This window comes from Pelodiscus sinensis, chromosome 5 (assembly GCF_052426305.1).
Source record: "Pelodiscus sinensis isolate ZL-2025 chromosome 5, ASM5242630v1, whole genome shotgun sequence".
Classification (NCBI taxonomy): Eukaryota; Metazoa; Chordata; order Testudines; family Trionychidae; genus Pelodiscus; species Pelodiscus sinensis.
In genome coordinates this window covers 131222163-131248156 of record NC_143056.1, presented here as the reverse complement: position 1 = coordinate 131248156, position 25994 = coordinate 131222163, and the positions used below count along the sequence as shown (strand labels likewise).

The window sequence follows — 25994 nt, the reverse complement described above, 5'->3', positions numbered from 1 at the left end:
CGCTCTCTTGCGCAAGAAAACTCTGATGGCCATTTTAGGCATAGGGCTTTCTTGCAACCGAAACCCCTGCAGCATGTCCGCACTGCCTTCTTGCACAAGAGCTCTTGCTCAAGAGGGCTTACACTTGTTAGAAAAGAGCGTAGCTCTTGCACAAGAAGCCCTGTCCTCTGAAGCTGTACTGTAAATTTTCTTGCACAAGAGCGAGTGGGCAGTGTGGATGCTCTGTGGGTTCTTGCACAAGAACCCACCAGTGTAGACGTAGCCGGGGAGTCCTCTGCTGCACTGGGGGTATTTATAGGGTCTCTCCTTGGTATTGCCCAAAAAGAGCAGGTAGGCAGAGCCAGATATCAGAGCAGGGGTAAACCTGAAGCTAGGAGCAGCTGAGAAACCCATAGTCAGGTCCAGACTAGGGTCTGTAGGGAGGGTCAGGGACCAGCAAATGGGCCAGGAGGCAAGTTCAAATCAAGCCAGGAGATCAAGAGCAAGGCACAGTCTTGGCAGCTACAGATGCCTCACCCTGCTGCCTGAACCCCTCCTGGAATGCCTCTTGGGTTTATATAGGGCAGGGAGCCAATCAGAAGCCATGGAGCTGCTGCCTATCCAACCTTTGAGGTGGAACAGCCCCTGGGTTGTGTGCACAGTGGGTCAGGGGGAGTAGAGCAGTTTGGCCACTGCTGCCTGCAGCTACTAGAGCCCTGAGTTCTGGAGCCTGCTGTTCCCTTTCCGTTTATAATATTTTTGTGCCAAAAGGACAACACAAACTGTGGGTTCCAATCATGGAAGTCTTCCTGGAAGCTGGGTACATGGTCTTGGGATATAGGCTGCCAAGATTGCTCTGCCAGGCCATGGCCCCTACCCCACTCCCCAGTCTATAAGGAGCCATGTTTGATTTCTGAATCCAAGAAAGTGAATGGCATATCGGGTTGCATTAGGAGGAGCATTGCCAGCAGATCAAGGGAAGTGATTATTCCCCTTTATTCAGCACTGTGAGACCACATCTGGAGTACTGTGTCCAGTTCAGCCCCTCTCCCCATTCCAGAAAGGATGTGGATGCATTGGATACAGTCCAGTGGATAGCAAGAAAAATTATCAGGGGGTGGGTGCACATAACTTATCAGGAGAGGCTGAGGGATTTTGGCTAATTTGGTCTATGAAAGAGCCAAGTGAGGGGGGATTTATAGCAGCCTTCAACTACCTGAAGGAGAGGTTCCAAAAAAGATGGAGAGAGGCTGTTCTCAGTGCTGGCAGATGACAGATTAGGAACAACTATTTCCCTGGGAGGGGGTGAGGCACTGAAATAGGTTCCCTAGAGAGGGGATGGAATCTCCATCCCTAGAGATTTTTACATCCCAGCTTGACAAAGCCCTGGCTGGGATGATTTCATTGGGGCTGGTCCTGCTTTTAACAGGGTGTTGAACTTGATGACTTCTTGAGGTCTCTTCCAACCCTACAATTCCATGATTCTAACTCATGGCCCTTGTCCTCCTGTCTTGAGACTCATTGGAGGGGACCATGGCTGACCCTGGAGAGTCCAAATCAAGCCAAGATCAAGCCAGGAGTTCAGGAGCATAGAACAGGAACAGTCATAGCAGCTATAGAAGAGACATGCTGCTGTCTAGATGCTTTCTGGACCATCTCTTGGGTTGAGACAGGGAAAGGAGCCAATAGGTCAGCTGCCTGTTAAGCCCATGAGACTGAACATCCCATGGTCTGTGACCACAATCTAACTGCATAACATGGGTGTGACAGGACATGCCATGGGCTTTATGAAAATATGCATCTGATATGAATGAGCCCATGAGGTGAACTGAGGCGACCGCGGGAGGTGACACTAGGACCCAGAGTGTAGAAAATTGTGTCTGCTGCTGGTGCATATGGGGGAGTCATTTGAGCTCCCGTCCTGAGGTGCCAAAATGTTGTGGGCAGGCCCTGCTCATGCTCACATCCCTCAATGAGCTACAGCCTCTATGTGTGTGTGTGAGATCACTGTGGGGTGTGAGTGTGTGAGAGAGAGAGAGAGAGAGAGAGAGAGAGAGAGAGAGAGAGCGAGAGAGAGATCACCATGATCTGCAGAGTATGTGTGTGTGTGTGTGTATGTGGTCACGGTAGTGTGTGTGTGTGTATGATGACCGTGGCTGCAGTGTATGTGTGAGAGATCACTGTGGGAGGGGGGGTGAGAGAAGACCATTGCCTGCAGTGTTTGTGTGTATGTATGTGATCACCAAAGCACACTACATTTAAGATAAAAAAGACAACAAAAATTTTTTAAAAATTTTCAAAAGACAATCTTTCTAAAAGCATACGAAAAGAGTAAGAGTGAAGTTTTCAGCTACCAATTTAAGAGACAGATTGGATGGCTAACAGTTAACTACCTTGAATCATACTTAGCTATCCAATCTGTCTCCTAAATTGGTAGCTGAAAACTATATTTTTACTCTTTTGGTGCACTTTTAGAAAGATGGTCTTTTTTAAAAGTATATATATATATATATATTTGTCATTACACTTGGGTGGTGACAGCAACCAATCACGTTTCTTTTGGGTCACAGGGAAACTAAGACCGGACAAGTTTGTCTCTGAGAGCTACAGAGACAGGTTCTTACAGAGTTTATTCTGCTAGCTAGCCCCGGTATCTACACTTGAAGCACCAGGTTGGGGAATTGAGCCGAGATACACACTAAGCAATGGACAGCTGGAGCAATAAGGACAATTTCACGGCTGTGATAATGTGTCACTCCCAGACCATGAAATAAGCCCTATTCCTAATCTTCCCCTTGAAATCTCATCTCCCCGTGCTCCTGGGAGTGTCCCAGCTGAGGGCTCCTAGTTATGTCTGGAAAAGTACAGGACTTCCTCTTCACCTCCATGTTTGCTCCAGAGGAATGGAATCAGACACACCTCTAGGTACCTTCTGGGGTAGGACCTGTTACAACACTGTGAAATTCCAGACAACGTGCAAATACCCAATTTTAGACCCTCTGGCCATGAAATTAATCAAAATGGACTATGAATTAGGTAGGGCCTTAATGATAAGTGAGTCCCACCTCCCAGCTGGAGAAGTGTGTCTCAAGCATATGTGAAAGTAAGGAGGTATCTCCCCCCCTTCTGCTGCCAAGTTTCCCTTCCGCAACCTATGCCCACAACTGTTCTTCCTTCTCTTATCTCTCACTCCCACTGCAGCACCAATCCCTCCCTACATAATCCTTTGCTCCCTTACTTCCCCTCCCAGCAAGTGTTTGCATGTGTCATTTTTTTTTTATTTTGTTGTAGGGCTTTCTGAATACTCTGCTGTACTCAGATTATATTTCCCCAAAATACAAAGCCTCATTAGCGGAAGTGGACTATAAGAATGTGCCTTTTTTATTTCAGGTTTCTTCCCACAGTAGGGCTTGAATTCATAGTGTTTGGTTCTTTTGGTATATATGGTTGTGACTACTTTCTTCCACTATTTGATCTGAGGAAGTGGGTCTGGCCCACGAAAGCTCATCATCTAATAAACCATCTTGTTAGTCTTTAAAGTGCTACATTGTCCTGCATTTTGCTTCAACTACCCCAGACTAACACGGCTACATTTCTATCACTGTTCTTTAGATAGGTATTTATATATAGATACACACAGAAACCCATATAGCCTTGAGGATGTTACATGCACTGAAGTTATGTGCTAACTGGGCTGCAAGTAGTCTGTGATCTTAAAGTTGAGAACCACTTCCTCACAGCCACACATTTGCTATGAGTAAAGATGGCTTTCAGCCCTTTTCAGCTCTGTCTCTGCACATGCTCACTGTAATCCAGTGGTTTTCAACCCATGGTCTGCAGACCTTTGTGGGGTCTATACCTCCAATAAAACATTTTAGAGGGTCTGAAAAAAAGAAACTGAAAACCACAGGTGTAATCCATTCAGCATCAGAAGCCTTAGGCACAAGACTAACTGAGAAAGTGAACTATTTTGTTAATAACAAAGGGAAAGTGGGTGCCATGAACTTTCTGAGGGCAAACTCAAGTGTGTAAAACCCTTGTATTACAATCAAAGCCATGGTCTGATCCCCAGGTCTGGGCAAAAATACATTTGTAGACTAGGTCAACTTTAAGAAGTTTTTTCCCCCTAGAGGCTGTATCTAGGGGACTCTTTAGTTAAATTTTTCAGGATTTAAAATACTAACCATACCCAACATCTAGCCTTGACTCCTACACCTCCCCCACCCCCAGTCCTCTGGCCTGCATTTCCTCATACCCACCCACACTCCAGTTGGAGTGAAACTGCATTAATAAAAGAACACCAGAGTTATTGTTAAATGACATACATTTTACAATCAAATATTTAACGTGACAAATCCTCCTCAGGTTTCGGTTTTTACTTCTTGTCAGGTGGAATGGCTTCACTTCTGGTCTGATGTGACATAATCGTACTGTCTGGGCCTCAGTCAAAGAGATGGTAAAGGGGGATTCTCTTGCTAAAGTAAAGCAGTTTTGTATTCAGTGTATATAAATAGAGATTAGGACAACCTCTGCCACCCTTCTTAGAAGAGTCTGTGTCAGGTGCACAATTTACAGTAGAAAGTAATTGAAAAAATGCCTCCTAAGAATATGGGGTGAGCTGCAATAGAATAGTACCTATAAGAAATGTAAGTTACCTTCACCCCAGGTCTCAAGACACGTTGCCTCTGAGGAACCTGCCTTAAACAACAAGGCCTAGAGAATGCAACACTCAGTACACATACTATGTCCCTTGAAACAAAAGACAGAAGTATGTAGCACTTTAAAGACTAACAAGATGGTTTATTAGGTGATGAACTTTTGTGGACCAGACCCACTTCCTCAGCTCAATATGGAGAAGAAAATCAGCACAACCATATATACCAAAGTGATACAATCAAAAAAATGAACGCATGTGAAATTGACAAATCAAATTTTAGGACAGAGTGGGGGTGAGAGGGGAAGGTTAGTGTCTGTGAGGTAATGACATAGGGGTGATAATAGGGGAAGTTTCTGTGAGGTAATGACATTAGCGGTGATAATTGGGGAAGCTATCTTTGTAATGGGTGAGATAATTAGTCTTTGTTTACACCCATACATAAAGTGTCAAATTTAAGCATGAATGACAATTCTGAAGCTTCTTGTTGAAGTCTGGAGTTAAAGTCTCTTTGAAGCAATATGCATGTTTTAAGATCATTGAGGGAATGGTCAGTCTGGCTGAAATGGCAAGCAACAGCTTTCTCTTGAAGCACCTATATGGGATACCTCTGATCTGGTCTCACCTCACTCTGCTGCAGCACGAAAGGGAAGAAGAGGGTCTGTGTAGCTGAGCCCAGCAGGGTTCCCTCCCACGCAACCCAATCCAATCCAGACAGTTGGGAAGTAGCACAGGGAACCCCCCGGCCTTTAATTTTTCCTGCTGGTTGCAGAATGACTTTCTTGTTTCACCGTTGGGGACTGGCGCCCTCTGCTGGGAGATTAGAGGAATGTAAATTATCAAGGAGGCAATGAGCTACTGCAGGGATTCCCCAAATTTGTGATACCACAACCCCCCCCCTCTAAATTGCTCACGACCCCCTGGGGGGTTGGGACCCACAGTCTGAGTAGTGGAGCTACTGTTTCTGCCTGTTCCCATTTTGCAGACAATACTGCAACAGTGTTTCAGAAGATAAAGTTTCTAGGGGACCCTCTCTTGCTACTCAGGAGGTGGAGGATTGAGCTAGACAGCTCCAGAATCTGTCCCCTTGCACAGTTACAAATGGCCAAGTGTCTTTGCACTGTGCTGTGATATACTGTGCTATATACACACACACTGCAGCGAGTACAGAAATAAGCCACAAGAACAACTGAAAACATAGATTCAGGGAGCTCAATCTATTCAGTTTACCGAAAAGAAGGTGGTGGGGTGTCTTGATCCCAGTCTATACATATATACACAAGAAACAAATATTTCGTAGTGGGCTCTTCGGTCTTGTGGATAAAGGTATAATGTGGTGCAATAACTGGAAGCAGAGTCCAGGCAAACTCAGGCTGGAAATAGACCCATTTCGAACAATGAGAGCCGAGCCGAGCCCAGCCCAGCCCAGCCCTACCCTACCTTGCCTTTTCTATCTCTCCTCTGGATTATCAGTTGCTTTTGGTCTGTTATTTATAGCACCAGAGGCAGCCCCACCCTCCTCATGACACTAAACAAGGGTGCACCTGGTGACCTGGATAAACAGGATTTAAAGGTCCAGCTACCTTATAACGTGGCCCATGTAAAACGGATTATTGTGCTCTGGAGGTTCCATGGCAGGTGTGTGGAATGTTGGGCTCTGGAGGTTCCATGGCAGGTGTGTGGAATGTTGGGCTCTGGAGGTTCCATGGCAGTTGGGCATGTTCTGGTTTGGCAGTTGGGTGGGAGGCCGGGGTCTCAGGTGGAGGGGGGAGGGGAAATACCTCAGTCACTAACCTGGGGGTAGATGAGGAGGCAGAAATGCCTCAGGGGTTCATGAGCTCAGCTGTCCCTGAGCCCACAACTTTGTGGGGACTGTGGTCAAGTGCACAATGGTGTGTTCCTAGCTGGGCTGAGACCTAACTAATTTTATTCTAGATCTAATGAACCCAGCATGAGATTCACTCACAAGGCCTCATATCCCCTTCCCAGTTCTCCTGACCCAGCCAGTCCCACCGTCCTGGGTCCAGATAGGAGCTGGCACCCCTAGAGGGAAAAGGCCCCATTTCCCATTCCTTTCCCCTGAAGCCAGCCCATCCCTTGCCCTGAGGCTGCTTGGAGCCAGTGCCCCTAGAGGGGAAAAGCTGCATGTCCCCTACCCAGACCTGAGAACAAAGGGGATAGCCCCTGTCTAAATAACCCTGTGGAGAGCCCTTTTGGACTCTTCTCTGGGCCCCACAATCCTGTGGAGCTGTAGACAGACTATGGGGAGCGTAGGGCAGACCAGCAGCTATAATCAGAGGCTGCTGGGAGCCATTTACAAGGGCAGATTAAAGAAGCTGGCTCAGCAGCGGGCTGAGTGCGGAATTTACAAAAAAGGTGGTGCTGGGACCCAGGGTTTGTATCCTTGGTTGGGGAGCAAAGGAAATTCCAAGCTACAGAGAAAGCTCCAAGACCTGCCACTTCTGTGGTCAAGAGAAGGTAAAAGATGAGCTAAAAATCCCTTCTCTCCCCCAAATCAACTCCACAAACTCTCAGCACGAAGCCTCATCCCACTCTTCATGGCATCTTATAAAAATAAGATGGTCTAAATCTGGAACTCCGCATTAATACCAGTGGAGTCAGGGCTGAACTCTGATCTGTTACCTTGGATTAGATCTGGTCCCCTTCTGATTAGCCAACAGACCATCCTATTAACAAAACCAGTCCTTTGCTGAATCAGCACCTAAAATGGCCAGTATTAGACATTGGGTATTCCTCCTCACCACCAGCATTGGTTTTTAAAAGTTCACCTTCAATGTGATCCATTAAAATTTGCATCCAGAATGGAATTTTACACCTTTGCCAGATGGATCCCTGGTCCAAAGAGTGATTTTCACTTCCTTGTGATCCTTTTTAAAGACCTATCCCTGTGAAAGATGCATTTTCACTACCGTCATTGTTCCTAAAGATAGAAGCCATAAGGAAACACAATACTAAGGACCTTTTCATGTGAAAGAAGTATTTTACAAATAGATCACTCTTTGTAAAGGGAAATAAGTGCTTCCTTTTGCTCTTAAGATGTTCGTCTGTAACTTTAAAAATGAGTAGTAACTTCTGCAGCTCATCTGATCAAGTGGATTTTGCCCACAAAAGCCCATGATACGATATATATTTTTGTTAGTTTCTAAGAACTGCTTGCTATTTGGATGCATTTTCAAATTAAGCATTGATTCTGGAGCAGTCTGTTTGTGGACAGGTCATTGGCCTTTCTGCAGGGAACTAAAGAGCATTTTGGATACCTGAATGTCAAAAATAATACAGGTTGAACCTCCCAAATCCTGGACTCTCTGGTCCGGCAACATCTGTGGTCCAGCACGGATGTTGCTGGACCAAAGAGCTTCAGGAGCAGGAGCCAGCCGAGAGAATAAAGGTTTGCGAAGTCCCAGCTGGGCCAACAGTGGCTAGGCAGGGGAATCCTGGCATCAGTGGAGCCAGGCAGCATCAGGGAGCCTCTCCCCCCCCCCCCCCTACTGGGGAACCCCATTATCAGTGGAGTCAGGCAGGGCCCAGCCAGGGAACCCCAGGAATCCCCCAGCAGCAGCAGGAAACCCTAGGAAATGCTTGGCAGAAGCAGGATCAAACAATAGACCGGGAATCCCAGCTCCCAATAGAGGAACCCCAGCATCAGTAGGGCCCAGCTGGCATCGGGGAGTCTCTGCCCTGACTAGGGAACCCTGGTGTGAGTGGAATCAGGTGGCAAGGGAGCCCCTGCTAGCAGGCCAGTGGTGGCCAAGAAACCCTAAGAAACCTTTGGCGGCAGCAGGGCCTGGGGTTGGGGAACCCCTGGGAACCCTGAGTGCAGCTGGCGGGCAGCAGGGTAGGGAGCTTTGGCCAGGCCAGCTTTAGCAGGGCAGCGGCAAGGGTGGGGAACCCAAGCCAGGGAGAGGAGCTGTCAGTGGAGCCTTGACCTTCCCTGGTCCAGCAAATTCCTAAGTCCAGGATGGCTCAGGTCCCGAGAGTACCGGACCAAGGAGGTCCAACCTGTAGTAATGAAATTTGGCCAATCTGCTTGGATTTTATTTCACTGAAATATGACCTGACCCCACAAATGTTATAACCTAAAGGTAGATGCAGCCATCTGCCATTTTATTTTGTTGAGACTTGATCCAATCAAGGCAGCTGCTATTTTCGCTAACAATGGCATTGAACAAGAAATCTAAAAAGCTACACATATGAATAGCTACAGCTTGAGGTGCTGTTACAGACCAGTTTAAGTTTTCTGGTCTGTGTTATTCAGGAGCTCAAATTAGAATGTTCTGGCCTGCAAATCTATAATTCTACAGATGTCAACGCAGAGCCATTGATTCTTTTAGAGCACATGATTTCTGGCTTTGCCATGGGAAAAGTTGCCCATTACAGAGTCGTAGATCCCAAAGCCAGGAGGGACCATGTAATCATAAGTTCACGATACTAAGGAACAGTAGAAGACAGTGCTTTTTTTGTGACAGTAAGCCCCAGGATGACATACTGGCACCTATTTTGCCATCATAATTTGAATGAAATTCCCCTCTGGCCGACTGGCACCTATTTCCTGGGGTGGCTTTTTTTGCTCAACAACTTTTCTGTGGGTTTTTTTCCCCCTCTCAACAACTTGGAGTACTGACACCTTCTTTTCTTATAAAAAAACAAAAACAAAAAAAAACACACTGATAGAAGGGAAAACAGCAAAACAGAGACAATGAATTTCAAGAAGGCAGATTTTAGTAAACTCAGAGATCTGAATGATAAAGTCCCCTGGGAAGCAAGATTATGAGGAAAAACAATTGAAGAGAGTTGGTAGTTTTTAAAGGGACATTATTATTAAGGGCCCAAAAGCAACCTATTCCACAGTGTAGGAAAGATAAAAAGTATGGCAGGAGACTACCTTGGATCACCCACGAGATCTTACATGATCTAAAAATCAAAAAGGAATTGTATAAAAAGTGGAAACTAGGTCAAATGACAAAGGATGAATATAAGCAAACAACACAGGTATGCAGGGGCAAGAGTATAAAGGCAAAAGCACTAGGGGTATGTCTAGACTACATGGCTCTGTCGACGGAGCCATGTAGATGAGTTTACTACACACTGGAAAATGAAGCGGCGATTTAAATTTACCTCAAAATGGCCGCCACGCTGTGCCAATCAGCTGTTTGGCAGCGGTAGTCTGACACGCCGCTGTCGACAAGGGAAGCCCTTGTCGACCGCTCCGTTATGCCTCGTGAAATGAGGTTTACCGGAGCAGTCGACAAAGGCTTCCCTTGTCAACTGTGGCGCATCCAGACTACCGTGCTGTGCCGCCAAACAGCTGATTGGCACAGTGCAGCGGCCATTTTGATGTAAATGAAGCAGCGATTATTTAAATCGCTGCTTCATTTTCCTATGTCTAGTAAACTCATCTACATGGCTCCGTCGACAGAGCCCTGTAGTCTAGACGTACCCAAAGAGAGCTAAATCTAGCTAGAGGCATAAAGTGTAACAAGAAGATGTTCTACAAGTATATTAGGAGCAAGAAGACGACCAAGGATAAAGTAGGCCCATTGCTCAGTGAGAGGGAGAAACAATAACAGGAAACTTGGAAATGGCAGAGGTGCTTAATGGCTTCGTTTCAGTTTTTGTCAAGAAGCTGGATGGTGACGGGATGCCTAACATAGTGAATGCTAGTGGAAATGGGGTAGGTTTAGAAGTTAAAATAAAAGAACAAGTTAAAAATTACTTAGAAAAGTTAGATGTCTGCAAATCACCAGAGCCTGATAAAATGCATCAAAATGCATCCTAGAATACTCAAGGAGCTGATAAAGCTATCATCTTTGAAAAATCATGGATGTTGGGAGAGATTCCAGAAGACTGGAAAAGGGCAAATCTAGTGCCCATCTATAAAAGGGGAAATAAGAACAACCCAGGAAGCCACAGACCAGTCAGTTTAACTTCTGTGCCAGGGAAGATAATGGAGCAAGTAATTAAGGAATTCATCTGCAAACATCTGGAAGAAAATAAGGTGACAGGTAACAGCCAGCATGGATTTGTAAAGAACAAATCATGTCAATCCAATTTGATAATTTTCTTTGACAGGATAACAAGTCTTGTGGATAAGGAAGAAGTGGTAGGCATGGTATACCTAGCCTTTAGTAAGGCATTTGATATAGTTTGGCATGACCTTATCAATAAACTAGGGAAAACAACCTAAATGGGGCTTCTATAAGGTGGGCGCATAACTGGCTGAATAGTCATTCTCAGAGAGTAGTTATTAATGGTTCACAATCCTGCATAACAAGTGGGGTTCCGCAGGGGTCTGTTTTGGGGCCAGTTCTGTTCAATATCTTCAACAATGATTTAGATGATGGCATAGAGAGTACTATTACTAAGATTGCAGATGATACCACACTGGGAGGAGTTGCAATTGCTTTGGAGGATAGGGTCAAAATCCAAAAAGATCTGGACAAACTAGAGAAATGAGGAAAACAGGATGAAGTTTAATAAGGACAAATGCAAAGTCCTCCACTTAGGAAGGAGCAATCAATTTCACACATACAGAATGGGAAGTGATTGTCTAGGACGGAGTACTGCCGAAAGAGATTTAGGGGTCATAGTGGATGACAAGTTAAACAGGAGTCAACAGTTTGACACTGTTGCAAAAAAAGCAAACATGATTCTGGGAGAAATGTAGCCGTGTTAGTCTGGTGCAGCTGAAACAAAAAACAGGAATGTGTAGCACTTTAAAGACTAACAAGATGGTTTAATAGGTGATGAGCTTTCGTGGGCCAGACCCACTTCCTCAGATCAAATAGTAGAAGAACATAGTCACAACCATATATACCAAAGGAAACATTTTTTTTAAATTGTATCCTTTGGTATACAGGCAGTCCCCGGGTTACGTCAATCCGACTTACGTCAGATCCCTACTTACAAACGGGGTGAGGCAACCCCGCACTAGCTGCGCCCCCCCCCCCAGCAGACCAGGGAGACGCGGAGAGGCTTTTCTCGCCGCCGAGGATGCGGGTGGCTGGACCGCCGAGATGCGCCGCGGTCCCGCCGCCCGCGTCCTCGGCGGCGAGAAAAGCCGCTCCGCGTCTCCCTGGTCTGCTGGGGGGGGGCGCAGCTAGTGCGGGGTGCCTCTCCCACTGTCGCCGCCTCTGGCGGTGCGGGGGGCGCTTCCCCCCAGCAGACCAGGGAGACGCAGAGCTAGCGCCCCCCCCAGCAGACCAGGGAGACGCGGAGCGGCTTTTCTTGCCGCAGAGGATGCGGGCGGCGGGACTGCCAAGATGTGCCGCCTGACAGGCGGTTCAGCCGGCACTGCCCCGAGTGCCGCAGGGGAAGCGCCCACCGCACCGCGGGAGGTGGTGACAGTGGGGGAGGCACCCCGCCCCGCCAGCTTTGGGTCCATTGGCCCCGCGGACGCCCCTGGGCAGCTTCAACACCCCCCGCTGTCGACTGGAAGGAGGGTCTTGAGAATAAAGCTTGAGAATAAAGGACTTTGGGAAGTGAGGTGTGGGAGAATAAAACTGAGCTCTGGAGAAATGTTTGGCTAGAGTTTCCCCTACAATATGTACCAGTTCTGACTTACATACAAATTCAACTTAAGAACAAACCTACAGTCCCTATCTTGTACGTAACCCGGGGACTGCCTGTATATGGTTGTGACAATTTTCTTCCACTATTTGATCTGAGGAAGTGGGTCTGGCCCACAAAAGCTCATCACCTAATAAACCATCTTGTTAGTCTTTAAAGTGCTACACGTTCCTGTTTTATGATTCTGGGAGGCATTAACAGGAGTGTTGTGAGCAAGACATAAGAAGTCATTCTTCCGCTCTACTCTGCACTGATTAGGCCTCAATTGGAGTATTGTGTCCAGTTCTGGGCACCACATTTAAAGAAAGATGTGGAGAAATTGGAGACGGTCCAGAGAAAAGCAACAAAAATTATTAAAGGTTTAGAAAACAGGAGCTATGAGGGAAGATTGAAAGAACTAGGCTTGTTTAGTTCAGAAAAGAGAAGAACAAGGGGGGACATGATAGCGGTTTTCAAGTATCTAAGGAGGAGGGAGAAAAATTGTTCTCCTTGGCCTCTGAAGATAGGACAAGAAGCAATGGGCTTAAACTGCAGCAAGGGAGGTGTAGGTTAGACATTAGGAAAAATTTCATCAGGGCAGTTAAACACTGGAATAAATTGCCTCGGGGGTTGTGGAATTTCCATCTCGGTAGATATTTAAGAGCAGGTTAGACAGACATCTTCAGAGATGATCTAGATGGTGTTTGGTCCTGCTGTGAGGGTAGGGGACTGGACTCGATGACCTCTCAAGGTCCCTTTCAGTTCCAGTATTCTATGATTCTACGATCATCTAGTCTTATCTCCTGTATATTGCAGGTCAGAGGTCTGGTCAATGTTTGAACTAGAGCTGATTTTAGAAAACCTCCAATCATGATTTTAAATTTGATGACAAAAAAATCCACCACAAGACGCTTGGCAAATTGTCCCCAGGACTAATTTCCCCACCCATTTAAAAAAAAAAAAAAAGCACTTTGCTTCTCATCTGAATTGGTCTAGCTTCAGTTTCTGATCATTGGATCGGGTCAGACCTTCCTCATGGAGATACTTGTGAACTGTAAACAAGTCATCCCTTCATCTCCTCCTTGTTCAGATAAATAGATTGAGCTCCTTGAGTCTCATTATAAAGGCAGGTTTTCTAATTCTTTAGTCATTCTATGGACGCCTCATAATGAGGGCCCTACCAAATTCACAGACATGCAAAATGAGTCATGGGCCCTGAAATCTGGTGTCCACCCATGAAATCTGGCTTTGTGTGTGCTTTTACCCTCTATTATACAGATTTCTCAAACTGGGGTCCGGACCCAAGAGAGAGTTGAAGGGGGATCACAAGGATACTTTAGGAGGGTCACAGTGTTGCCATCCTTACTTCTGTGCTGCCTTCAGCGCTGGGTACCTGGAGAGCAGTGGTTGTAATGTCGGCCGGGTGCCCGGCTCTGAAGGCAGCACCCGTCCAGCAGCATGGCAGAAGTAAGGCTGGCAATACCATGCTTACGTCACCCTTACATCTACTGCTGCTTTCAGCGCTGGGCACCCAGAAAGTGGCACCTGCTGACAAAGGTCCAAGCTGTGCAGGAAGCAGTGCAGAAATGAGTGGCAACACCAGATCCTGCCAAATTACTTCTGTGCTGCTGCTAGAAGTAGCTCCACCTTCAGAGCTGGATTCCTGGCCAGCAGCCACTGCGCTGCAGCTGCGTGGCTCTGAAGAAAGCGCCACCGCCAACAGCAGCACAGAAGAAAGGTGGCAGGGCTTGCAACCCTGTCTCCAGTGCCCTTTGGGTCAGGATTCCTACAGTTACAACACCATGACATTTCACATTTAAATAGCTGACATGTTTTTAATGCTATGACTGTGAAATTGATCGAAATGGACCATGAATTTGGTACAGCCCTACTCAGAACGCTTCTTCTCGGCCCCCTCTCTAATTTGTCTACATCCTTCTTGAAGGGCGGGCCCCAGAACTGGTACCACTATTCCAGCTGCAGTCGCAGCAGGGCCAACGACTCCGCTCCTCTGATCCTGGCCCCCGGCAGCCCATTGCCCCTCCTGGGGAGGCTTCTCTGCCACATGGGTCCTTGCATGTTTGCTGAGCTTGGAGCTGTCGATGAAACTCCGCCCGCACTGGGTGCACTGATAAGGTCTCTCCCCCGTGTGGGTGCGCAGGTGTTTGACCAGGGTGGATTTCAGATTGAAGCACTTCCTGCACTGGGGGCAGGCGTAGGGCTGCTCCCCACGGTGGATCCGCTGGTGCTGGAGGAGGTTGGCGCTCAGGTTGAAGCTCTTGCCGCACTCAGGGCAGGCATAGGGACGCTCTCCGGTGTGGATGCGCCGGTGCTTCCCCAGCGACGAGTTGAGGCCGAAGCGCTTCCCGCACTCGGGACACTGGTAGGGGCGCTCGCCCCGATGGATGCGCCGGTGTTGGAGGAGGGTGGAGCTCTGGGTGAAGCTCTTCCCACACTCGTTGCACGCATAGGGCTTCTCCCCCGTGTGCACGCGCTGGTGCTTCACCAGGTTGGAGCTCTGGCTGAAGCCCTTCCCGCAGTCGGGACACTGGTAGGGCCGCTCCCCTGTGTGGGTGCGCTGGTGCTGGGCCAGATTGGAGCTGCTGCTGAAGCTTTTCCCGCAATCAGGGCAGGGGTGGAGCTTCCCCGGTAAGTGGGACCGCAGGTGCTGAGGGAGGGAGCTGAGGCTGAAGCTCTTCCCGCACTCGGGGCAGATGTAGGGCTGCGTGCCTAGGTGGGTGCGGGCGTGCTTGGCCAGCGTGTGGCTGCGGTTGAAGCACTTCCCGCACTCGCTGCATGGGAAGGGCCGCTCCCCGGTGTGGATGCGCCGGTGTTGGACCAGGTGGGAGCTCTGGCTGAAGGATTTACCACAGTCGGGGCAGCAGTAGGGCCGCTCCCCAGTGTGGATGCGCTGGTGCTGAGCCAGATGGGAGCTCTGGCTGAAGGATTTCCCGCAGTCAAGGCATTTATAGGATCTCTCTCCCATGTAGGTGGTTTCCAGTATAATGATGTTTTCTGGGATCCCATAAGCATCACACTCCTTAAGGGTCTCCCCCAGGGGGTCTCCTTGCCTCCATCCTGACCTGCCAGCAGCTCTCCGCTTGGGACGCTGGCACAGCGCATGTGTGTCTGCTCCCACACACCCTTCCTGCTGGGGAGTCTCCTTCTCTCCTGCATCTGCTGGGAAACAGAGAATCCAGGTTTTTCCCACAGCAGAATTGGCCCCTCCTCCAAGCCCTCAGAGAAAGGCTGGGAGACGGGAGGGGAGGGCTCCCATGAGAGGTGGGAGCCAGGTGTGACATGTGGAAGACTCTAGTGGCTTGCTGGGAACCTTTTGCTGCTGTTTTGCTACCTCACATCTCTCGCTGACTCGCCCTACGGGTTTGGGGGGGAGGGGGGGAATCTCTGGCCTGGGTTTGGCAAGACATCAGACTAGACCAGAACGGCTCCTTCTATGGCTCTAGTGTGGCACCCTGGGGTGCTGGTTTGTGGAGGGTCCCAAGGCTCCTTACCTGTGCAAATGACAGTCAAGTTTTCCCTTTCCTGGGAGCCCTGGAGATCCCGGATGCTCTGCTCTTCTCCATGCTCCATCCAGAAGACCCCGGAGTCCAGGGCCAGGAATCCTGTCTGTCAGGAAGGGAAAAAAAGAGAAGCCCTGGTTTGAAAAACAACCATGAAACCCTTCAAAGAGCACCTCTGCCCAGAACTCCTGCCCCATCCATAGCTGGTGGGGGAGGAGGGGCACTGCAGGGCTGCAATTTCCTGCCTCTGCTGCTGTTTCCCTCCCTAGCCTAAGAACTTCCTCTGGCTGCCTCTTCCCTGTGCCCTGCTCATCACCCGCCTGACCGGGTGGTGCCCTCCTACCCCTGGGATGCAGCCAGGACTTACCGCTAGCACACCAAGGGACAGGGAACCAGGCCAGGAGCCAGGGACAGGAAAATCCCTGCACTATTTACAGCCTCCCTTATGGCCCCGCCTGCAAAGGGGAGGGATTAGGAAACTGGTGGGTTTAACTCCTGATGTTCCCTCCATGCAAGTGCCAACCCCAGCTTCCCACTCCCCTCTGGCCTGTCTCACACGCACACACAGAGCACAGAAACTGCACACACTGATTTCAGGCACACGCTGGCTGCACAGATTCACACCTCTGCTTTTCACTCACACACACACTTATGCACACTCACATATTCTGCCTACACACACAAAACCTTTCCTTGTCCATCAGATCTATGCAACATTATACTGTACACACAGGACCCCAGTATACTCTGTGACATCCCCAGTAAATTCCTCTGGCTACATATTATGTGCACACTCGGTACAGACACAAAAACACCCTGATTTCACACACCCACGCTGACTGCACACCCAGCCCTCACACTCGCACAGATTGCACATACACACTGATTGCACACCCAGCCCACACACTCGCACGGATTGCACATACACACTGATTGCACACCCAGCCCCCACCCTCACGGAATTCACACCCAGCCCCCACACTCTCACACGGATTGTGTGCGCGCACACTGACCGCACATGCACAGCTTGCACTCACATCAGGACTACACCCCTTCCCCGACTGCACCTGCATCTACCCACAAGACTCGCACGGATGCCCCGCGCCGACACAAGGGCCACTCACACCCGCACAGGAATTACGCACCCGCACTCCACGCAAGGACCGCACACAGGCGCACCGGGTGCGCACCCACAGGCACCACAAGGATTCCTACACACACACACACACACACACCCCATTGTGTGGCCCGGGCAGCGCCGGGTCTCGCTCCCTGCGCGGCACCGCGGAGAAGCCTCAGCCAGCCCCGCTGCGCGCTGCGCTCTGCGCCCCCGGCGAGCCCCGCTCCCCCGGCTCCGGGTGGGAACCAAACTGCGCGGGCGGCGGCGCGTGGGGAGAGCCGGGCTGGCCCCACCGCCCTCCCCTTCCCGGAGCACATGGTGCCGCCGTCAGGGGGCTGGAATAGCGCAGGGACCTTCCTGTCCAGCCTCCTGGCTCCGCTCCGGGCGCGCCCGCTCCCGAGACCGACTCCCGGCCCCGCGTGTGCGCAGGGCGCGCCCCGGCCGCAGCCCCTGGAGGCCCCGGCCGGCCGGTGAGCGGCGCTGCGGGCAGGGGGGGGGACCCAGCAGCCCAGGCGGGAAACCGCTGCCCGGAGCAAGCGGCCGCGGGGACCCGGGGCTCGGAGCCCCAGTGGGGCCGGAGAGTCGCCCCCTCCCAGCAGCGGGGGGGTCTGGGCAGCTGAGCCCAGCAAGGCCCCCCCCCGGCCTGGGGGTGGCTCCTTGCAGGGCCATTTCCAAACCAGAGCGTCCCCCTCTTCCCCCCTGCAGGCAGGACTCCCTGGCCCCCACGCCGGGATCTCCCAGATGGAGCCGGAGGAAGAGCCGCGTGTCCCGGGGCCGCAGGAGAGCCCCGGCGGGGCCTGCGCAGGTGAGGAAGTTTCCCCGTGCGGGAGCTGCAGGCCGGGCTGGATCTGTCGCAGGGAAAGGCCAGGAGGGGTCTCTTGGGGGGATCTGGGCCAGAGAATCGCACCCCAAACTCCTAGGGCCCCTGGCAGCAATCCCCAAAGGTGCCACGAAGCGGCAAAGTTGGTGTTGAATTATTGAGGTTCCTGTAGCCATGTGTAGGCGTTGGAGAGGCCCAGCAAAGCCACCAGGCACTCCCCCACCCTCAGCCAGGAAGTCCCCCACCCTCGTTACCTGTGGAGTAGGGCTGGGCTGCTGACCCACAGAAAAATCAGTCTGGGGCCACATCCAAGGGAGAAACAAACAAAAAAGAAAACAAATCCTCCTTTATGTGGCTCTCAGCTGAGGAGAAAGACCCTTCCCACATTCCCCTCACACACCAGAGCCTAGTGGGGCTCGGGCTAGTAGATTTTGTGTGCTCCAGCCCTGCAGGGACGTGCCAGTGTAGGCTCCCCAGTGAGGGGTGGAGGGAAGCCCTGAGCTTCGGGGGCCAGATCCAGACAAGCTGGGGGCCACATCCAGCCCTGGGCCTTAGATTCTTCTCCCCTACTTTAGAGCTATGCAAATGGGTGGGTACTCATTCTGGATCCACGGGTATCCCTGGCTCATTGGTGCAGATGAGGATGCAAATTTGATTCTATGCAGGGTTCTACCAATCTGATCTATCCTCCAGGGTGTCACATGCCATCGACACCACCTGGCACCTGCACACAAAGCCTAGCAGCCATAGCCTACAGGAGCCTAAACTCTGATGTGCAACAGACAGAGAATAAACAAGACTAAGGCACACCAGTGTTTGAGCCCTCTTCCACCCATCATGCCAGGGAAATGTTTAAATGAGAGATGATCCACACCTTCAAAGCTAAGAGGAAGGTGAAAAAAAGCCCTTCCTGTCCCTGCTGCTCCTGGGTGGCAGAGCAGCCATGGGGGTGCTTAGCTGCCCAGCCCTTAGCTATGGCCTTGCAGGTCCCATTGGCTGTGATTCCCAGCCAATGATAACTGTGGAAGCAGCCCCTGTGGGCAGAGGCAGCACACAGCTGCCTGGCCACACCTCCACCTTGGAGCAGCTGGGGTTTGTCACCACTTACAAGGAGTCACCCTAGGTGACGCCACCTGTATCCAGCACCCCAAAACTGTTCCTGAATCCCGATCCCCTGCCCTGAACCCTTCCACACCAAACTCCCTCCTTCTGAATTAACCAGAGTTTTTGACTTACCAGCACCCCTGAATTCCCACAACATGCCAGATAACAAAGCTTTTTATTGTATGTGGTAAAAACGAGAGCACCATTTTTCCATAATGGTGTGGCTGTGGCACTTCTGAATTTTTTTGTCTGATTTTATAAGCAAGTTGTTTTTAAGCAAGGAGAAATTTGGGAGTACCTAAGACAAATCAGACTCCTGAAAGGGGTACAGGGCATGGATGTAAAAGAGTAATCAAGTCAACTACTCACATTTCCCCTCTCCCCTGCTATCTCTATAGCAGAGGCAGCGAGGGGCAGAGGCAGGAGCAGGTGCTGGGGAGAGCCAGCTTAAAAGCCAGTGCCCCCCAAGCACCCTTTCCACAGTGCGGGGGTGGGGAGAACAGACTGGAGCAGAGGTGCAGCTGTCGGGACCCAGCACAAGCGGGTGGCTCTTACTACAATGCAAAGGCAGAGGCGCGGTGAGTAGCTGCTTCATCAAAATTTAACATCTCTAGTACAGGGGTTTGGAAAGGCTGAGAACCACTGAGCTCTGATCTACGCGATGGAGTTATTTCCACATAACTCCCCTTGTTTTGAAATAATGATGAAGCACCCACACTACTAAGCCTGTTGTTTCAAAATAATGGGCTGCTCATTTCGAAATCTGTTCTGCTTCCCTTGGGGAATGAGATTATTTCAAAATAGTTATTTCAAAATAATTTCCTAGCATAGACATGCACTGGTCTAGACACTGAGCATGGGAGCATCATACAGCCAGGCAAGCATCAGAGAGAGAGTTAGGTGGCACCTCAGCACATGAACAGAAGAGCAGGACTCTATCTCCAGCCATGGCCATCACCAGTGCTTCACCCCCTCCCTCCTCCAAAAAACAAACAAAACCCACAACCTCCCAGATCCTCCTATCAGTGGACGACTGAAGTCTGAGCCTTTAGGAGCATAAGACAAACTAGAAATGAGTCCCACTCTCCTACGTGACATGGGCACTCCGATTTGTCCTCACCACTCTCATGGTGAGAGATCTTTTAGTGGGCTGCCTGATTTGTTCTGCCCTGTCTCACTCAGTGTCTGATGCTCACCGGAAGGCCAGAAGCATGTGATTTATCTAGTCCCGACTGTCATGCTGTTAAAATCCCCCAAAATAAGTGCTTTAGAACTAAAGCAAATCCTTACCAAACAAATCCTATCTTGATTTAAAAGTTGCCAAAGATGGAGAATCCCTCTTGACTCTTGGTAAGTTATTTTGATGGTTAATTTCCCTCAAGGTAAAACATTTACACTGTATTTGTTTGGGAAAATTCATTTCCTACACATCAGATTTGCTGCTCCCTCTCTCCAGCACAGTGAATGAGCCCTCCTTGGATTCTCCCTTTCTCCCAGCAGGTGCCAAGATAGAGGAGGAGAATCTAAAGCAGAAAGGGCCAAAGATAAAGGAGGAGAATCTAGAGCCGGAAGGTCTCACAGAAGTGGAGCCACAAGAGTTGTCCTGGAGGGTTAAGAAAGAAGAGGACAGCGGAGCTGGCTGGCAAGAGGAAATAGACACAATCTATCAAGATGAGATTGACTTCAGGATGATGATGGAGCCCAGCCAAGCCCAGCCCGGGGAGAGTGCCTACAGCTGCTCAGACTGTGGGAAGACCTTCCGGCAGAGCTCCCACCTGGTTCAGCACCAGCGCATCCACACGGGCCAGAAGCCCTACAAGTGTACCGAGTGTGGGAAGAGCTTCGTTCTCAGCTCCAACCTCACGGAGCACCTGCGCATCCACACCGGGGAGCGGCCCTACAAGTGTGGCCAGTGCGACAAGAGCTTCAGCCAGAGTTCCCACCTCTTCCAGCACCAGCGCATCCACACGGGCGAGCGGCCCTACCAGTGCACCGAGTGCGGGAAGAGCTTCAACCGCAATTACACCCTGGTGAAGCATTTCCGCACCCACATCGGGGAGCAGCCCTTTATCTGCAGTGAGTGCGGGAGGAGTTTCAGCCTGGGCTCCTTTGCCCAGCACGTCCGCACCCACACGGGCGAGAAGCCCTACAGCTGCGCTGAGTGCGGCAAAAGCTTCAGCAGCAGCTCCAACCTGAGCCAGCACCGGCGCATCCACACCGGGGAGAAGCCCTACAGCTGCAACCACTGCGGGAAAAGCTTCAGCCAGAGCTCCAACCTCATCAAGCACCGGCGCATTCACACCGGGGAGAGGCCCTACAGCTGCCCCGAGTGCGGCAAGACCTTCAACCAGAGCTCCTCGCTCATGCAGCACAGGCGCATCCACCGTGGTGAGCGGCCCTACCAGTGCACCGAGTGTGGGAAGCGCTTCAGCGTCAGCTCCCACCTCGTGGAGCACCGGCGGATCCACCGCGGTGAAAAGCCTTACAAGTGCGTCGACTGCGGGAAGAGCTTTGGCTGCAACTCCTCCCTGATGAAGCACCAGCGCATCCACACTGGGGAGCGGCCCTACAAGTGCACCGAGTGCGGGAAGTGCTTCATCGACAGCTCCAAGCTGAACAACCACCGGCGCACCCACTCCGGGGAGCGGCCCTACAAGTGCACGGACTGCGGGAAGGGCTTTGGAGACAGCTCCGCTCTCATGAAGCACCAGAGAACGCACTCCAAGTAGGCGCCCAGCTGGGGACAGCACTGGTGTGGCTCTCTAGAGGGTGACGTTGACATGCCCTGGGGAACTGGAGCATCTATAAAAAGAGACATTGACGTGCCTTCCCGGAGAACAAGGGCACCTTTATGGAGGGTAAATTGGTGTCCTCGCTCCCCGTCCTCACTGCTCAGCAAGACACCAATCCATCTCGGAAGCCAGTGTGCCCTGATCTGCAGCCCTCTCTCCTTTCTCCAGTGGATAAAAGTGCGGATGGATTCCAAAAAGGCAGGAAGTGCTAAGGCAAATTGCCTAGCTGTGACGTGGGCCATGGGGATGCGTAGAGAGGAAATAAGCAAAAGATAGTGAGGTATGGGCTGGGAATCAGGACTCTTGTCTTCTTTGTGCGCTCTGAGTAGCGGGATTGGGAACAGAGTCTCCTGACTTCGGGAACATCGAGGGATAGAAATAGAGCAAGGGCCTGTGAGCTGGGACTCATGCATTCTGTCCTCAGGGAGGGGAGTAGGGTCTGAGAGCAGGGGGCTAGGAGCCAGGACCCATGGATTAGTTTCCTAGCTTTGTGGGGTTATAGAAGGTGAAATCAGTTTGTTTGCAGTTGTGCATAGGTGTGTAGTTTAGAGCAGAGGCCTGGCCATCAGAGTTCTATGCCTTGTTCTGGCACATTATAGTTTTGTGCCTCAGTTTCTTCATCCCTCAAATGAGAATAACGGTACCCAGCATTTTTCTGAAGTGCTTTCAGAGTCATAGATTAAAAGTGCTTATTATGCTGTATTTGATGAGTAATTGTCTAAGCTAGAAATGACTCTGTTTTGTTCCTGCTCGGTGTTAGCTGTAGAGCACAGATCTCTAGGTCTTTTCTTCACCTGGTTTGCAAGAATTAAGAGCCACAGTTGATCTCTTGTTTCTCTCAGCCAACCAGGAGAAGACATTTAAAGGCATCCTGGAAAGAGAAATAAACCTGGGAATTGTACCTTTTACATTTTGCTACTTTATGATGCACAAAAGAAAGCCGGGGACGGGGGGTAGAATAAGTCTGCTTGGGATTTGTACGGAAGAAATTCAGTTATATAATTTGGAAGTCTCTGAAAGACTGGAGAACTGGTCTGAGCAGTGAAACCTGAGAGTGGATTTCAAATGTAGGACTAGGACAGGTGTGGCCCAACCTATTCTGGGCCCAACCCTTTCATGGCCACATCAGATGGCTCCCCTGCCCAGGTCAGCACAGGGAGCTGGGAGGAGAGGGCCATTTTTGGGAGCGCGGGGGCAGCTTACGAGCCATGCGGGGAGGCTTCGGAAGCTGCACCCTGGGGGGAGGAAAGAGCCACATGCGGCTTGCGAGCCTCGGGTTGGCCATGGCTGGGCTAGGAGGTTTTGATTGCAATCTCAGAGGATGTCCATTGTGCAAGATATCTTAAGATGGCCTGTGTTGTGGGGTCTTACCACCCCTCCCATTGCTCACCCACCTGAAGTTGGGGCACACCCAAGTGGGCCCTTCTGGCTGTGCCACTGTCACACATGCTTTGGTGCACATAACAAATTTCAGTTTGCACATGGATGGAAAAATTAGAACATTGGTCAAGAGGGTGGACCAGAGGACAGAATGAAACTCTAGACTTTTGGGAGCAAATAGACTAACCGCCAAGGCTCTTTAGAATAATAAGCCAGCATCAAGATGGGGCAGGGAGAGGCAGTGATGGCTGACAGAGTGGGGGAATTGGAGAGAGAGAAAACGGCTACGATTTTTTTCTAAAATAGCTAGTTATTTTTTGGAAAGCTTGATCTGAGCCTGATTTTCAGAGGTTGAGCACTCAGTGCTTTCTAGGGAGTCACTTTCCTTTCAAGGGGAGGTTCCCCCAATTTGACTCCCCTAAAAACTGAGACACTGAATCACTTGTTGCTTTTGACAATGTTGGCCACTGAATCTGCAGAGCAACTAGCCAGAGTCCTTTCTGTTACCTTAGCCAAGTCCTCCACCCACCCTCTCCTTAAGTCAGTTATTTGCTCCTTTGACTCACATGGGGAAAGCTTTTCTAAAACCAAAGGAAACCCATCTTGCTTTAGAGAAGTGACTGCTGTTCAAATGCCCATTTTAGGTAATTTTTTAAGGTTTTGTTGTTGTTGGGAGGGTGGGTGTATTTCAATTTGAGGACCTTTCTCATCACAGAGAGGGGAAGTAGAGGGATTGGCATGGTTTCATTGTCACAGGGAAAAGGGGGACCTTTCCCCCACAACTCACAACCCAGAGATCTTTCTACCGTGGCTTCCTGAGGTGTCAGAACCCAAAGATTTCTCTCCTGCAGCTTTTGAGGTGTCATAATGCAGAGCTGTCTCTCCAGCCATTTCAGGCAAGGTTACAAGATGTGGAGAGAGACTTACTGCAGGAAATCTACTTATGGATAGATCGGGGCCTTCTCACTATGTAGCTTTTATGGGAGGGATGTTTGAATTAATCTAACATTTGGTGTAGGGGTGATTTTTTTTTTACTACTGTATCTTTTTTTCCTTTTTAGTAATGCTATTTTTCTATCTGTGCCGGGAGCTTCCTGTAGTTAGGTCTAAGAGGTCACAATAAATATTTGGAGCTAAAAGATGGTGTGTGGTTGGTTGGTTTGTTTTTTATTTTTGTTTGTTTGGTGGTCTGCGAAGTCCAGAAAAATCACAGCTGTGGGGAATTGAGAGGTCTGCAGAGGGAGGGATTCTGTGGGTGAAATGAGGTCCTTGGAAGGGGAGAGTAGGAGTTCAAAGGCCTGTATGAAGGGTTTGAATCCCAGTGCCTAGGCTGCTTCATGGTAAAATGGGTTCACGGTGGAGCATTCAGTATCCTCAGTCTTTGTGTGTGGTGGGTCTCTGGTTCTTGGAAAAGATTAATGGGAAACAAAGAAAATGGTGGGGAGTCTAAATGTAGCTCAGTTTCTATAATCTCTGATTGCATCAACATTAGGGGCAGATGCTGTTCTGCCTAACTCCAGTGTAAATCTGGAGCGACCCCCGCAGTGTCCATGGCCAGATTCTGATTGTTCTTATTAGCAAACAGGTTTAATTGTTCTAGTCTGTGTTTGTTCCTTTACAACATAGAGCCAGGTAACAGTTGTAAACTATATGCTTAATCCAGGCTGCTGCTGAGTTAGTCTCGATTGTGTTTCTCACATATAAACACAGTAATTCAAAGGACCTGATTATGATCTCAAACCAGAATACATGCAGAGTGACTCCAGTGAAGGCAGCAGATTTACTGTAGGTATAAACTTCTTCAACTGAGAACAGAATCCAACCCTACTCCATTGACATCAGTGAGGTAAATCCGGATTAGTACCAGAATCACTAAGGGTACATCTACACTGCAATACTATTTCGGATACCAGAGTACACCAAAAAAGCTATCCCGCGTCTTCATGGCAAGCCCATTATTTCGGGCTCTCTATTCCAACTTCCCTGTAAACCTCATTCTAGGAGTAAGAGAAGTTTCGGAATAGCTGTTTATTTCTAAATTTAATTTTTAAATAAGCTACTTTGAAATTACCTCAAAATAAGCTACACAAGTGGTGTAGCACAAATTGCGTCACTTATTTCAAGGTAAGGGTGCTGTATAAATGCACCCTAAGAGTAGAAACCAGCCTTGAAAGAACATCTACAGGTGAAATTCGATAATGGCAGAAACTTTTTCCCCACTGTGACATTTCTCAAGGTACAATCTGGACCGAGGTGGGCAACCTGCCGCCCCACCCCCAGCACTTTCAAAGCACCGCGAATCTGCTAATTCACTCTCTGATCCTGCTCCGCTCCCTCCCAGAGCTGGAACATGCAAATCAGCTGTTCAAGTCCTGTGCCTGAGAGGGGCTGCATGTCACCCACCCACCCTGCATTCAGGGATCAAGGGACCCCACACCACCTGCCTGCCCACTCCAGAGCTGGAACAGCCACATGCTGCCCTCCCTGTGCTCTGGGGCAGGAGGGGGGCTCCAGCAGGGAAAGGGGACAGGTCCTTGGGTGGGTGTAGGGCTGGCCACAGACTAGCCCCTCAACAGCTGGAGATTCACCCCCTGCCTGTGGCTTCCCGTGCAATGCATGGGGAGGGAGAAGTGCCTAAGAATGCCATCCACAAAAGCCAGAAAATATCTAATCCCACCCACTGCTCCAAGCAAGACCAACCCCAACTAAATTCTCCCAGCCAGGACTTTGCCAAGCTGGGCCTTAAAAAAGCCTCTAGAGATGGAGATTCCACCCCCTCCCTAGGGAATCCATCCCAGCGCTTCACCAACCTCCCAGAGAAATAGTTTTTCCTAATATCCAACCTAGACCTCCCCCACTGCAACTTGAGACCATTGCTCCTTGTTCTGCCATGTCACCACTGAGAACAGCCTCTCTCCGTCCTCTTTGGAACCTCGCTTCATGTATTTGAAGGCTGCCATCAAATCCCCCCCTCACTCTGCTCTTCTGCAGACTGGATAAACCCAAACCCCTCAGCCTCTCCTCATAAGTCATATGTGCTCCAGCTCCCGAATCATTT

The 25994-nt window shown here is 50.0% G+C and overlaps 2 protein-coding genes across 7 annotated transcripts; one reads left to right on the top strand and one right to left on the bottom strand.

Annotated features, from left to right (window-relative positions):
- Positions 1–14246: 14246 nt before the first annotated feature.
- LOC102460317 (uncharacterized) lies at positions 14247–16670 on the bottom strand. The gene is given in 4 exon segments (XM_014569918.4): positions 14247–14449; positions 14451–15379; positions 15712–15826; positions 16088–16670. Coding segments are annotated over 3 exon segments (1077 nt in total). The 5' UTR covers positions 15791–15826; positions 16088–16670; the 3' UTR covers positions 14247–14380.
- A 213-nt stretch (positions 16671–16883) lies between these two features.
- LOC102461287 (uncharacterized) lies at positions 16884–24078 on the top strand. 6 transcript variants are annotated; one of them, XM_075928992.2, is made up of 3 exons: positions 16884–16902; positions 17546–17645; positions 20265–24078. In XM_075928992.2, exons 2-3 carry the CDS (start codon positions 17582–17584, stop codon positions 21491–21493), a joined length of 1293 nt encoding a protein of 430 aa, XP_075785107.1. In that variant the 5' UTR covers positions 16884–16902; positions 17546–17581; the 3' UTR covers positions 21494–24078. The 6 variants fall into 6 exon arrangements, with proteins under 6 accessions (XP_075785107.1, XP_075785105.1, XP_075785108.1 ...); XM_075928990.2 differs by having other exon boundaries at positions 20262–24078; XM_075928993.2 differs by lacking the exon at positions 16884–16902 and adding an exon at positions 16981–17078.
- The last annotated feature ends 1916 nt before the right edge of the window (positions 24079–25994 follow it).